The sequence below is a fragment of the Corvus kubaryi genome, unplaced genomic scaffold (genome assembly GCF_017639235.1).
Source record: "Corvus kubaryi isolate FWS band 111438036 unplaced genomic scaffold, C.kubaryi_AGA036_p1.0 split3-131, whole genome shotgun sequence".
NCBI lineage: Eukaryota > Metazoa > Chordata > Aves > Passeriformes > Corvidae > Corvus > Corvus kubaryi.
This window is the reverse complement of record NW_024582083.1, coordinates 7,441,679-7,456,991: the sequence shown is the minus strand read 5'-3', so window position 1 is coordinate 7,456,991 and position 15,313 is coordinate 7,441,679. Positions and strand designations below refer to the sequence as shown.

General features: G+C 43.1%; 1 protein-coding gene across 3 annotated transcripts in view; it reads left to right on the top strand.

The window, feature by feature from the left end:
* Positions 1 to 14,689, top strand: part of IRF2 (interferon regulatory factor 2) — a 40,788-nt gene extending 26,099 nt beyond the window's left edge. For all 3 annotated transcript variants that reach the window (XM_042014866.1, XM_042014865.1, XM_042014864.1), the window contains 5 exons: positions 235 to 281; positions 3,761 to 3,872; positions 6,741 to 6,905; positions 11,938 to 11,984; positions 13,343 to 14,689. In XM_042014866.1, the coding sequence (XP_041870800.1) occupies positions 235 to 281; positions 3,761 to 3,872; positions 6,741 to 6,905; positions 11,938 to 11,984; positions 13,343 to 13,654 (683 nt within the window). In that variant the 3' untranslated portion in view covers positions 13,655 to 14,689. The remainder of the gene's footprint in view (positions 1 to 234; positions 282 to 3,760; positions 3,873 to 6,740; positions 6,906 to 11,937; positions 11,985 to 13,342) is intronic.
* The last annotated feature ends 624 nt before the right edge of the window (positions 14,690 to 15,313 follow it).

The following is a 15,313-nucleotide window of genomic DNA, read 5'->3' as shown; positions in this document are numbered from 1 at the left end:
GTTCTCTTTTGTAGCCTTTTAAAAAAGAAACACAAAGCGAGAGCATTCAAGGTGAAGTTTTTGCTGCCCAGGCCTTAAGTGAAGGGTAAAATGAAGCAAAATGTGTTCTCCCTTAACTAGAAAGTCCTGCCATTTGGAGGCACACTTTGGGGCTATTTGTTGGTAAATACAGAAAGTGTGAAGGAAAACTCATGGCACACAGGACTTTATGAAATCTTCCTTCTGTTGTTGCAGGAAAAAAAACGAAGTCTGAGAAGGATGACAAATTCAAACAAATTAAGGTAAGAAGTGGCTGTTTAATACTGCGAGAGCTTGTGAACATGATCTGTTGCAAGTATTTTTTAATAGCTCCAACAGTATATTGTGGTGGGTACTTGTGAATGCTTGTGGTTTGGTTAAGTAACTACAGTTACCCAGGATGTTCAGGGCTGGTTTTTTGAAATGTGAAAGCTGTTAAAGCCATGACTTACATCATCAATGGACACAGCCCTTGTGCTACAATGCCTGGAGGTTGGAAAACTGGCACTCAGCAATACATTTGCCACTTGTTTGTCTCTGTAAGGAGAAATACAGTAATTATGGAAGGAATGCTTCTGAACAATAGAGCTACCTTTCAGAGCAATTAATTTCTGTGCGTAAGGCATTGGAAATTCCTTCTCATTTAGGCAAGGGTCAGAGCTGCACCTTGTGCTCATGTTTTGTCAGTTAGAAGGCCTCAGCTGTAAAGCTCCTCCATCACAGCCTGAGATTTCTGCTTGTTCAGAGCATCGACCGAGACTGATGTCCGCTGTCCCTGAGGAACATGGTGTTTCCTAGCTTTCACACCTCTGCCAAGGACCCCTGTGAGGTGGTCAGTATCACACACCAGCAGGGTTTAGCCCACCTTCAATTTTTTTTTAAAAAAAGCAAATCTCAGAGATTTCAGACTCTCACCTTTCAGTAAAATTGGTGTCCTTGGGCTGTGTGTAGCAGCTGTGTCTACAGTGGAAGGGCAGCTTGGTCCCCTGCTGCTCACTTGTGAAGGGCTGTGCCAACCATGCCTGGGTTCAGGCTCTGCAGTCTCTGGCCAGGAGGTTCTCTGGGCCAGGTGAACCCAGAAATCTGGGAAAAAGTCCTCCACTGAAATTGGGTTCAGAAGGCAGGTGCTGCCCCAGGAATTGTGACTTGTGGAGTTACATGTTAGAATGCTATGACTTTTGAATTGTCTTGAAGGAACCACTTTTAAACTATCCTATTCGGATCACACAGCCACACGTGGTTGTTACAAAGTGACTCTGATGGTGGCTGATGTTCAGAGGGAGCCAGTGAAACTGCTTTGGTCAGAGCAGAGCAGTGTGTCAGCACATACACATACCTACCAGTGATACCTACTGTTAGTTCTTGCAGCTTTGAGCTGGGTATTCTTGTCTGTTCCCCCATTCTGACAGATGTGTGCAGTGGCTAGCCTGGGTTTTAAAAGAGGTGCTATTTCCATACTCAGCCACTCTTAGGCTGACTGTTGAATGTTGAAGGCTGTAGTAGTGAAGAAGGGTGGTAGGTGAATTAAAGCAAATTCACATTTCTGAGCATGAAAGCTGCTTATAATTGCTTTGCTTGGTGATGTGAATTCCTGAGACCAGAGTTGCATGTTTTGGACACCTTACAGTTACCTTGAAAAATCTCTTTTAGTGGAGCCCAGTGGGAGGCTACTCCATGGTTTGCCTGGTAACTGCAATGGGGTGATAGCAGCAGAGGGAGAAGCTGAGAATCTGAGCAGAGATCTGCAAAGGGACTTCAGCATAGCAAGAGCCTTTCAGTGAACTTCCCATTGTTGCCACTGCTGGACCCTGTGGGCACTCACAGCAATTACTAGTGGGTTGAGCTTGAGCAGGGTGCTCAGGGCACTCACTGCTTGTCCCTGTGGATGTGAGTCCTGGACCTTACCAAATCCCTGCTCCACATTAGCAGAGGTGCAAGCAAGTCTCCCACCCCACAGATAGGTCTCCTATCACTGGGCTTTTGGGCAAGCAGTGTCTGTCATTAGAATTCATTAAATTCATTAAAATTGTCAATAATGGGAAGGAAATGCAAATATCAGAGCAGCCCAGATACAACCAGTCTCTTTCTTTTGAAACAAAGGACTGAACTGAGGTCTAGTTCCTACTTTATGCTAGATGTATCCTTTTGACCATGCAGCTCTACATTGAGAGACATTTTTTAAATCTTAGTGACAGCTTTCCCCATGCATTTAGCTTAAGCTAGACATCTGGACACTGAACATTTAGGTGATGTAACACCAACTGTGCCAGCATCCAAGTCTCTTTCGGGATCTGGCACCATCACCTGAGTTCCAAGACGCCTATTTGTTTCTGGAGCTTGAAAGGGGCTACTAAATAAACTTCTCTGTAATCAGCCTCAGTAAAGTTGAGCAAGTGCTGCATGCACAGTGTTTCCATGGGGGCTGTTTTGTTTGCTGTGTTGCACAACACCAGATACTCAGGGCTCCAGTGTGCAGCTCTAACCTATCTCTGCGGTCGTGATCCTCAATGGATCAATAGCAGCTAATTTTATCTTTTCCAGTTCTCCAAGTCTTTGACCTGTGGGCCAGCACAACTGGTGCAACTCCTCAAAGACCTAGTTGCCATTAACACTTAACTTTGCACCCTTCTGATGTGCCATGGGACGTTGGGACAGGGTGCATGTTTGCCTTGCTTTAGTATCTGGGAAGGTTCTTGTATTGAAGTGACAATTCTTTTAGAGTAGATCACAATGACAGCATGTGACATCCAGAAAAAAATCTGTCACAGTGCCCCCAATATTTTGTCCCAAAGATAACAGTTCATATGGTTAGCACTGGGATAGGCTGGCACCACAGGTCCTGAGGCTCACCTTTGCCCTGCCTTTGATGAAATGCTTTAGAGCCGTGAAAATGAGCACAGCATGGACAGCTCTGCACCTCTCTGCAGGTGTCTCTGGCTCAGCAAGTGGGGGACAACTTGCAGCCTTGCAGGGCTGGCAGAGTAAGAATAAAAGACTTTAGACACTGTAACCAATAAACCTGTGAGAGAGTCAATACCAGGCAGGAAGTTGCACGTGTAGAATAATCCTTTTAAAAAAATCCTGAGTTTATGGAATTAATTTTTTTGGTGTCTACTCTGAAGGGATTTTTTTTAGATCCCCACTTGGGTGTACCAGGCTTACAGAGATGCATCTTGTAGAAAGCTCGGTCTGTGTAGAACAGGTGGTGTTTTCCCAATGCTGTTGCCCTGTGGTAATGTTTATGATGTGATCTAAAAGGCTGTATTTAGTGTAAACACTTTGGTTTGCTTTCAGGCTTGCTGTAGAGAAAAATTAAGGCTAGAATTTAGTAATTGCTGTACAGGAACTAAGGCTTCCTTTCAGAAGGTGCAAAGAGATAGAGCTTATTTGGAAGGGACTGAGGAGGAATATTAAATAGACTACCATTTTAAAGCAGTGTTTCTTCCTTGTTTGTTTCAAATGTTAATCTCTTGTAGTAAATAGCTTACTACTTCCTTGCTCTCAGAAGGATTATTCTAAATTTGAAAATTAAAAAGAACTGTCATTTCAAAGCACAAGATACGCAAATGAAGTTTTCGCGAGCTTCTCTCAGAGAAATATTCATTCTAAGACAGTGTCTCACAAAGAGCAGGGGGTATATGGCAGGCAGAAGTGATGGGATTTATTACCACCTCAGAACAAAGAGATGAACTGTCTCCTAAAATAAAGCAATGCTGACCCAACTGTACTGTTTTCATTCTAGCAAGAGCCAGTTGAATCATCTTTTGGGATTAATGGGCTAAATGATGTAACTTCTGACTATTTCCTGTCCTCCAGTATAAAAAATGAAGTTGACAGTACAGTGAACTTTGTAGGTAAGTACTCCTATGCTTTTTTTACACACACAGGTGACTTCAAAAACCCTTCTGGTCTGCAAACTTATCTTTCCATCAGCATCTTGCACTTCAGGGAATGCCACAGTTGCAGTCAGGTAGACCCATTTTTCAGTAGCCTAGGCCATGCAAGATTGTGGTTGCAGGTCAGCCCCATCACCTTGCAGAGACAGTGAGCAGTACTGTGGCAGTGTGGTGGTTCCCTTGACAGTAAAGCACTTACAGACACTCTAAGTTGGCATTTCACGATGTGGACTTATTCCACAGGGTAGTCCTCAGCCATGAGGAGACTGTAGTCAATGTCGTGTGGGAGATAAACTGCAGTCAGATGGCAGTTTCCCATTGCTTAAAGCAGAGCTTTGTATAGAATACCATTTTATTTGGAAGTTCAAACCAGCAGGCAAAATGTAGAAAGTTGGTTCTTTTTACTGACACCTCAGTAGCAGAGGTAGTTTTTAACATCACTGAGCTAACAAAAAGGATCATTGAGGACTGCATTTAGAAACCAGTACATTAGAAATGAGCTGTCATCTCAATGTGTGAATAATTGGTCCTCAGTAGAATAATTGGACTGGGTTTTGACAGATGTTTTTTGGCTGAGATTGTCATTGCAGCAAGACCTCCTAGTAATATGACCCACATACCATTTTGTCTCGAATTCCACTTTTAAATATGACAAATATGTTAGTATTCTGCTTGGAGAGATGGCAGAAATCATGTACAGTGACTATTTTTGATCCCCATTTCTTAGGTCACAGGGCTTTGCATAGTCATTCCCCTGAAGTACTTGTGTGGCTGAGAAGTTTGTGAGTAGTTTTGCTCTATTTATGCCAGTTCATTTAATAGGGTGTTGCTTTGTAAGAGTATTAGAGCATGCTTGTTGCTCCTCCTGTTATAATTTGAAGGAGTAGCACCGTAGTGCTATCAGTGCTTCCAGTTCACTGACTGAGGATTGAGTAGGGAACTGTCATCTAGTGTTGTTTAATTATTGAGATGTGAGGTGTGCTGCTTATCCAGACTGGAGAAAGAAGTGGTTATTTAGGTTGCAGAAAGGATTTTAATGTAAACAGGGAGGAAAAGGTATACTAGAATTGTTCTGCAGAAAGATGGGTAATCAGCAAGAGGGGATGAAAGACAAACAGCACCCTGCAGAGTTTCTGACATACATGCAGCTCACTGGAAGCTGTGGCATATTGCCCAAGTGAGCAGTAGTTTTTGCTGTGTATTTTATCTCTCAGGGTGGGTAAGAATTTGTCAGGTATTGAGGAAAAAGATAAAATAGTGCAGATGACCTGCTCATACCCTGAGTGGGTTGCGCAATATTGGTCTCTCCCAGATAAAAAATTAACTGTGTGTGCTCTTGCACCACTCTCACCACACTCAGTAAAAAGCTGGTTTTTTCAGAACCAGGAAAGGTGAAATAAAGGGGAAACAGAATATCTGAAACATAACTGTAGTAATTGTAGTGATTCAACTTTTAAAAAGTCTATCTGGTATGCATGTAATCTTCTTTATGCTGGCATTCTTTCTTAAAAGACACATCTAAGTTTTGGAGACTTTCCGGTGGTTACCTGGCACTTCACAAAGCAAAATAATATGCAGCTTTTCCCTGAGAAAAATACCTGTCGCTTTTCTTTTTCAAAAAGCCCTGTCTTAAGATAGAATGCAGGAGTGGATTGTGTGTATAGACATGTGCATTCTTGTTTATTTATCTTAGTTCATGCAGGAATAGATGCTATCTTTTGACTTTTTCAAATTTAATAATTAATATACTCAGGTTACTTAACCTTAAGAATTGCAAGATCTATTGTATTTCATTGCTTACATGTTTTTCCCCTCATGGGTCAAGAAAAAAATTGATTGTTTGACCAATACAGCATTGTGTTTGCACAGAGTTTAGCCTTATGTTCCTTTTGAAGCTTTATGTTCAGTGAAAGAGTATCTATAGTCTTTCTCTTGGATAACCATGGTTTCAGGTTAGATATCCTCTGAGATGGCTCCATCCCTGTGCATTCTTCTGATCTAACTCACGGTTTTCAGTTCTGTGCGGGATTAATGCATTTGTCATGTGTTCATGCTACTGAGATTAAAGGAAGAGTTGTACAAGACAGAGGAAATTATGTCAAGCAGCTTCAGAGAAGTGAGATTCTGGCTTTCACCATACTTCTGCTTTGCTCAGTAATTTTTTTGTACCTTGGTTTGTCAACCTTTATCAAAAGATTGTTGTGTGGAGTAACTAATGCCTGCAAAGCATTTCAGGACCCTTGGAAAGCATCCATGGTTGCTTCACTTTGTACAAATAAGTCATGGTCCTTAGATATTAAATTTCATTGGTGTTTTAGTATTAAATATCATGTGCCTGAGGGAATAGGAAACCCCTCTGTTAATAACAAACTGAACTGTAGCTTTCTGTCACAGACCATGTGGATTACAGGTACAACTGTGATATGCTATCTAGCATCGATGGCATTGCGAGGGTCAGTGAGAATAGGTATCTAACTGGAGCAGAAATTTTTCATAGATTCATGTCATATGTACTCCAGAATCCCACAATGTTTTGCTTGATCCCGTGGCCAGGTTTTTGCATGCCAGTTCTGGTCTTCTGTTGTATAGTTTACATGAGAGCATTCAGAGGCCATGGGATGTTGGCAGCTTGCTCTTTGAGGATCACAGATTTCCTTTAGAACATGGAAACTTATACCCACTGAAAGCAGGTGGTGGGCATGGAAAAAAGTACTGAGACTATTGAAGACTCAGTCAGATACCAAGCAGGCTCCATGGGCAGGCTCTTAGAGATTCAACAGGGTCGAGATATTGTCAGTAATCAATTTTGTTGTTTCTAACCCAAAGTTGTAGGACAGCCGCACCTTGATGGCAGCAGTGAGGAGCAGGTGATAGTTGCCAATCCTCCTGATGTTTGTCAGGTCGTAGAAGTGACAACAGAAAGTGATGAACAGCCCCTCAGCATGAGCCAGCTGTACCCTCTACAAATCTCCCCTGTCTCATCCTATGCAGGTAAGCAACTTGGCATTTCTTTACACTCCTTTTTCTGGAAATGTTTGGAAGATATTGGGGGAAGGAGGGCTCTTCCAGGGTAGCTAACAAAGATTCAGGAATATGTACTCATCTGCCTTCTGAATTGTTAATGAAACTCAAAAGCACACAGTCCTCTGCTCATTTCCTTGAGAAACAAATTGACAGATCTGAGGTTGGTAAATGTGAGCTGAGGGTTTTAGCCTGTGAGTAATGGAAAAAGAACTTTTTTAGATATAATGCAGAGGTCTTTTAGAAGGAGATTTTCAATGGTACAAATGACATGCCCCTGCCTTACTAAAGATTAAAGGTCTTTTTTGCTCTGTGTTTACTCAGTGTCTAACACAGTGTGCAGTGCTAAAGGCTGCACTAATGGTACACACGCAGATATGGAGCTGAGGGCCCAGGGGTAGTGGATCTGTCTTGTTGCAGATTAGAACAGCCATATAGTGACTGATAACAAGTGATCTTGCAAGCAGCAGAGCTGTGGACATCTGGCTTCCAACGTCTGCCTCCCATCTGGATTCTCTGATACCCAAAAAGAGGATGAGATAACAGGCTTTCCCCTGCCCCCAGTGAGGGTGGTTATGGTTTCTCTTTTCATCTAGCTCCTTCTTTTCATATAACTGTTAGGAAGTTAAGAGTCTTTGGCACTCATTTATTCCTTATCCAAGTCTGACAGTGTGTTCAGAAGTTTTTAGGGGAGAGCAGACTCAAATGTACATGCAGACATGCTATATAGAGTCCCCACAATCATATAAGCCTTATTTCATAGGAAGCAGGACAAAGCCACATTTGAAAGTAGAAAAAGTTTCAGATCCACCTGTCCTTTCTGTTTTAACATGGTGCTAGTTTGCAAGCCTTAGGAGACTGGGTAGAAACACAAATGTCATCTTTTAAGGCAAATTTAAGTATAAATTGTTCTCCATGCATTTTATTATTTTACACATGGTTTTTGCCTTTGACTTATTAGACTGAAATTACTTCCAGACATATTTTTATAAAGTATGTATTTAGTAATTTTTATCTTTGGGACTAAGTGAATGATGTTCTTTTGGATAGTCTCCACTGTTAATCTCACATGTTGATAAATGGTTATGCTTTCCAGTGTGTTTAGTCTGCAGTAACCAAAGCATTCAGAAGACTTATGCAAAGCATAAGGCAGGGATATATGACAGTACTTAAATTTATTAGCAGCAGGGAGACAAGCACCTTTGAAACATTTTTCCTCTTTACAAATATGTCTTGGAAAACTTTTCCATCTACACAATCATTACAATGATGCAATCTTTTAACTTCAGCTATAGAATGTAAATTCTTGAAATGCAAACAGGAGTCACTGTCTTGGTCTGGAACTCATGGTGGTTTTTTGGACTGGAATGATAGAGAAGGGTGGTCTGGTAACCACCTTGACAAGAGCAAATCATGACCTACCTGCCCTAAGGTCATTGCAACCAGCCTGCATCAGGAAAATGAAGGATGACTGAAGTACTTCTGCTACTCCCTCATGCTGTCTTAGTACCTTGGCGGCCTTCAGCTGTCCTTAACTTATACCCAGACCTGCTAGCCCAAAACTCACATAACAGAATTTCATTCCACTGGCATGCTTTTGAGTGCATCTCAAGGCAGCTCTTGATGATCCTGGCTACTGTAGCTAGAGGCCAGAAAGAGGTGGAGTACTGCAAGGGTCTGTCCTGGGACAAGTCTTATTTAATATATCAATGAGGAGACGTGTTTGTGAACTTGACAGGTGACACCAAATAGGGCACACCAGTTGCTATGTTTGAGGACAGAGCCATCATCCAGAGAGTCCTGGAGAGATTGCAGGAATGGGTCAGAAGAAACCTTATGAAATTTAGCAAGGGCACTTATGAAGTCCTGTGCGTAGGAAGGAAGAGCTCTTTGCAGCAATAGTGGCTGGGGCCTATAGTATGGAGAGCAGGTCTGCAGAAAGGTGGGTAGGCAGTGAGCTGAGCATGAGACACTAGGGCATCTCAGCCATGGAGAAGGCCACCAGTTTTCAGGAACATGGCCAGTAGATCTAGGGAAGTGATTATCATCTCTACACAGGACTAGATGCACTACTTTCAAAGTACTGCATCCAGTCTTGAGCTCCCCAGTCCAAGAAATTTACAAACAAACTAGAGCAAGGGCAGAGAAGGGCTACGCAGGGTATGGGCTCTCACTCTGTGAGAAGATAGAAGGACTGGGGCTTGTTCAGCCTGGAGAAGAGATGGATTTGAGGACTTCATAGCAGGCATCCCTGCCTCTACCACAGGGATGTTTCCACAAGGCAGAGCCAGGCTCTTCACAGCAGTGCATGGTACGAGGATGAGAAACAGCAGGCTAAATTGAAACAAGAAAACTCGGGACAGCTGGATATAGGAAAAAATATCACCTGTTTCACCACAAGGACAGTCAGGCAGTGGAGCAGGATACTCAGAAAGATTGTGCTGCCTCCATCCTCAGAAGTTTTCAAGACCTGTAGGGATAAGGCCTCCAGCAACCTGATCTAGTCCTGTAGCTGCCTCTGCCTTGAGCAAGAGGTTGGGCTGTAGACCTCCTGAGGTCCCTTGCAGCCTGAATTGTTCTATGAACCACTCTTTTTTTTAAGGATGTATTTGCCCTTGAGGTCGGAGCGAGGACAGGAGTCTGTGTTAGAGCCCTGAAATTTCTAGGACACTCTTGTGACTATTTCTGCTCTGTCTTGCTCCACACAGACCTTATAGAACCACAGGAACCTTGGCCCTGTGCTTGTGGGTTTGCTCTGTCAGGTGCCCCTGGCTGAATGGCAGGAAAGAGTATCACCATAACAGCTGTGCAGGAACAGTTAGTTGAGCTCTTCTAAAACAACAACCAACAAAAGTAGCCAGCTATATCAGCTGTCCTACATAAATCTGGTTTATTTCAAAGGAACTCTGGTTCCTTTCTGAGGTTACTCAGGCAAATGATGTGAGTCGCCCATGTGAGTTTTTCATATTTCCACTGATGTCTATGAAATCCGCTGGTTTTTAGTACTGAGGCTGTTGTGAGCCGCCTGTTGTGTTTGACACTGATTCAAATACCCTTCTTGATAAAAATAGCCTCTCTAACTTTCCATGCCTGAGTGGCCAGCTTCCCTGGCTTTGCTAACTACAGTGCTATCTCTTGCTCAGCATTTTGTTATGTATGAACACCAAGGATAGATTCCTTTTCAGCTGCATCACTCTGTTTTTGTTGTGACGTGCTTCTTCATGTCAAGGAATATCTGTTGCTTCTCTCTGTGTGGATTCCTTCTATTGGTTCTATCTTCAGGGCCATTTCTACTTTGTGTGAATTAATTTTTCCTCTCCTTCCCCCAGGATGGCTTAATTAGCCAGCTTAGTCACATTGGCACATCTTTCTCTGCCTGGATCAGTGAATGAGAAGGCCTGCAATGCATTAACTGCGCAGAGCATTGCAGTTAGATTTAGTGTTTTGGACTGTTCCTCTGCTGCACACTGCAGTGGAGACTCTGACACAGGAGAGGTGCTGGCTTTGGAAGCAGCAGTCTGGAGAAACTGGGCTGGAGTAGAAGGACTTCGGGTACAGTTTAGATCCTGGGGTCTGAAAGAGTGATTCAGCCCATTGGTTTACAGCCTTCTGCCTAAACCTAATGCTTAGCCAAGTCTTGAGAAAATGGCAAGGTACTGCCAGTCTCTCTGAAGATCTGCAGGGCACAATCCATGAGGCATAATCCATGCACTCTTAGCGCTCTAGTTATGTCCAGTGCAGAACATGAGGTTGGTCTCTGGGAAGGCAGGGTTGCAGGGCCTGTGCAAAGCAGTTTGCATGGACTAAAATGCATGACACAGAGCTGAGAGTGAAAGATGGGCTTCAGAGCTGTCTTGCCTGCTATGATAATTCATCACATCATTCCTTGAATTGTGTGATTTCTGTGTTCCTTGTGGATGAGCCGTATCTGTGCAGCTCTGCTGTGGGGGTTGGAGTGTTGTTATCCTGATAGATGCCTGGGGTTATCCTCCCAGGAAAAAAGACACAATGGTTCAAAACCCCACAAGCTGAAGGGAACCTGCAATTCAGGCCTCCACTGGGTTGGTCTCAGCAACCAGTGGCTATGCTGAAGGCACCAGCCATCGCTGCAGACTGAAAAGAGGGGTGGGTTTGTGTCCTGTCTCAGATATATCTGAGGCACAGCAGTCTGAACCACCCACCATGCCTGACCCTCAGACAGTAGGAGACCTGTCTTCAGACACATGTAGGCTTGAAAATACAGTAAAAATTCCTGGATTTCAGGCTCTTCTGCAAGGGAGGGATGCAGCTGCAGGAGGATGGCTGTCACACTGGAACTGTGCCCCTGTATTTGTGCTCTGGTTGAATTGATGAGGGTGAGGGAGGCCATGTGCAGTGGGGGGAGGTGATGGAGCTGGAGACTGTAGTATTGCCACTTGCTCAAGTGGAGAGTGAAGGGTTGAGAAATAGGCTGGAGAGTGATAGCAAAAGCAAAACTATACCAACTGTACCAGAGTATATCAACAGTAATAAAGACCCAGAAGTGACAACAAGCCCTTGAGGTGGCAGGTTGAGATAACAGTTCATGAAACAAAACCACATTTATCTCCTCTAGGATGGAGTTGTTACTGATTTTGCAGGGAGATAAAGATTTGGACAGAACTTTGTCCATTGCAGGGCCTGGAGCGGCTGTAGAGGGGCAAGGGAGAGGGGGCATCCCCTGCTTGCTGGAGATTCTGCCCAGAAAGCACAAATCCACTTCTTCCCTCTCCATTGCTGTCTGTTACAGGATATAGTCATGTTAACTGTGATAACCCTGTGCATTTACCCTAGTTGTTCAAGGCAGCTGTGCTGTCTTGCCCTGCTGTGGCAGGGTCTCCATGCTTCTCCATTGTTTTCTGGTTGTTTGACTTGACTTTGTTTGCTTCCACTTGTTGGATGTACATCAGGCCTCTTGAGCTGAAATTTGTTACTATAGATAGAATAGCATGAGTTTCATTTTTGTTTCTATTTTGCTTGACAGAAAGTGAAACAACTGACAGCATTCCAAGCGATGAAGAAAATGCAGAGGTAGGTGCTTTCTGGATTTTTAGCAGTCTGGGCCAAGGTCTCAAGATCTGTGTCCTGAGATATTTTTCCCCCTTCTCCATTTGCAATTCTGTCTACCAGTGGAATATTCATTTTGGTAATAGCTGGGGGAGAAAAGCAGATCAGGAAGGTTCAGGGGATACAGATATTTGGATGATCATCACAGAATTAATATCTACAAATTCATTTCTCCTCATCTGTCCAAACTACAAGATTAATTTGCATAATAAGATGTTCTGCAAAGCCATCAACAGTGCCAGCTAGTTTGCTAATATGATGCATTGGCATTGCTGGGTAGCAAGTATTTTATCTTGGTTGAAAACTTGTTCACTTTGTTTTCCTTAAATGGCACCTGATCTCATATAATTGGAGGAAATGCTTACACATGTGACTGAAACAAAGCTTGAATGTTTGAGGTATGTGGGGCAGAAGGCTTTCCTGTGCAGTCAGTTGGGTATTGCTAGGTGAAAGGAATCCATGGGGAAAATAACCTGAGCTACACATATACAAAACCACCACTTGCCTTTTATTTTGGGGCTGCCATCAAGTGACCAGACCTACCGATCCCCATGTGTACTTAGAGGCCAAGGGAAGCTCACTGAGGGCTCTTGGATGCCCTGTGCTCCAGCTGCATTTTTACATAAGGCCTTTTGCAAAGCTCTCTCCTGCTGTGTCTCCCGCTGAAAGCTCTCTGAATGCTCCTTCTTGGAGGATCACCCTGGAGGCTGTGCATCTGTATAATGACACGGCTGACCCACCTGGTCTCTCATGCCTTGGCTGGGGTGGAACTGCAAGTAGTGACTCCACAGACCTCCTTTGACAGAACATGCAGTATCTGTGGTGGGCAAACAACAGGATGCTCATCTTCCCTTGGTGAACTTCCTCCCTGTGATGAGGGATGCTCTGTCAAGTGATAGTGGTTTCCCAGCAGCCTCACCTGTATTGCTAGTTTGAGTAGTGTTGGGTCTCTGTGCCTGCCTCTTGGCAGGAAGATGCTCTCTCTGGTAACAGAGGAGACACTACCATTTGGAGTTCTAAATGTCTGCATCCATTTTTTGTCTCTGGCATACTGGGAATAAGGCCTTATTTTCCATTCAGAAGAGCAGGTAGTGCCTCCTGAGTGCTGGAGAGCCAGCAAGAGTTAAGCACATGACTTCAGAAAAGAAGAAATGGCTGAGAGCAAAGACATTCTAAGGCAGTGGCTAGAGGCTCAGGCTCTTAGAGATGGGGTAATTTCTGTGGAATTTGTGGATATTTCTATCTTCGTCTTGTTACTTGGAGTACTTCACAAAGTTGTGTTCACTCATAAAGTCTTCCCTTCTTTCTTCCCCCATTTCTAGGGACGACTTCATTGGCAGAAAAAAAACATTGAAGGCAAACAGTATCTCAGCAATCTAGGAATGAGGAACACTTCTCATATGCTTCCCAGCATGGCAACTTTTGTAGCCAACAAGCCTGACCTCCAAGTCACCATCAAAGAAGAAAGCTGCCCACTGCCTTACAATAGCTCCTGGCCTCCTTTCCCAGACATCCCTCTGCCACAAGTAGTGTCCACAGCCTCCACAAGCAGCAGCCAGCCAGACCGTGAGACACGGGCCAGCGTCATCAAGAAAACATCAGACATCACCCAGTCGAGAGTCAAGAGCTGCTAAGCCTTTGACAGTGTGTTTTTTTAGCTTTGTTTTGTTTGGTTTTGTATTTTACGTTTCTCTAAGAGAGGTTCATCCCTTGACGCACACAAGACAAATCCGAAGGTAAAGCCTTGGCAATATAGAACATTGCTGTGTCCGACTCCAGTGTCGGAGTGTTTTTAACTCAGGACTCCAGCCATCAGTATGTATACCTGAACCCATATTTCCAAGGTTGCTACATAGGAAAACAACCCAAGAACTTTGGCCCACTCACAGGTTCCAGTGTTTCATAAGAGGACCAACTGACCACAAGAGAAGTGGTGCTGCTGCGCTTCTTGCTGTCAAGGCTGTGATGGAACTGAAAGCCTCAGAATGGGAGAGAAAATGTGAACTAGCTGGAATATTTTTAAATAAAGAAAAATTTATTGTGAATATTGTACATAGTGCAGTACTAGCAAAGTTGCAGTCTGCTTCTGCACCTTATTAAGAAAGCACTTACAAAAGGCCTTTTATTACCTTGCTCTACTTAATGGCACATTGAAGGTCCCTCTCCACCTGTATTCTTTTCCAAGGCTATTCTTACTAAAGTGTCTTTAAAGAATAGAGGAAAGGAAAGGAAGTTAAAACTTTCCATGTGGATTTCATATGTTCTGAGACTGCTTTCATCATGTTTGTTTCTAATCTGCTATGCTTGAATGCCGCGTGGTACAATAGGAAAAAAAAAGAAACTTATTACAGAGATATTATGCAAATTCCCAGATTTAAAAAAGAAGAAAAATACTCTAATTCTAACCAGAGCAAGCTTTTTTATTTTTTATACAGGGGAATATTTTATTCAAAGTAAAATTCTAAAGTGAATATAATTTTTTTTAATCTTTTCTACAGCAAAATTTATAATTTTAAGATTCAGTCCTTGGTTATCAGCAGTTATGACATTCTTGTGGCACATTTTTTTTTTAATTTTGTAAAGGTGAAATAGCTTTTATGAGCTCATGTAGCAATCAGATTATCCTGTGGATTGATAATAAATATGGTATATAGTTAAATTTTTAATAATCCTCTTGCTTGTCTCTCATTTTTAATCTTTCAGAAGTCCCAGATGGCATGGGTTTGATAGGTGAATGTGACCTCTCAGAGTGAGCAATTAGCTTAAGCTGCCTTTACAATTTCTGGAGCACCCCTCCAACAGGATGGGAAGTACTGTGCTTGAGGCAGCTCAAGGTAGAAAGAGCAACTAGAACTTAAAGGTGACTTACTCAAGCTTGGCCTCAAATGTAGAGGTTGGGAGTTGGGGCACCTCTTCAACTGTTATTCCATGGGCTGGGTTTTGAACAAGTCACCTCATGAAAGGGATCTCATCATAATCCATCCCCCACCCAATGCAAGCTCAGCTGTACTTCCCCCATTTCTTATAGATCTCCATGTGGCTTGCTTGCAGCTTCCTTGCCTGGAAAAATATCTTTTTGCAGTTTCAACCAATTAATGAAATGAATCAGAAATCAAATAAGCATTATCCAGAGCTTTCAACATTACTACATGATGGCAAGTTCTGATTCCTGGAAAGCTGTAGAGTATCTGAATAAGGGTGCACAATGACTTGCATGGTTGTGATGGTGGGCAGGCTGTGTCCATTGCAAAGTGCTGTGCACTTTGGGCTGGCACAGGTGGAGAGCACTCACC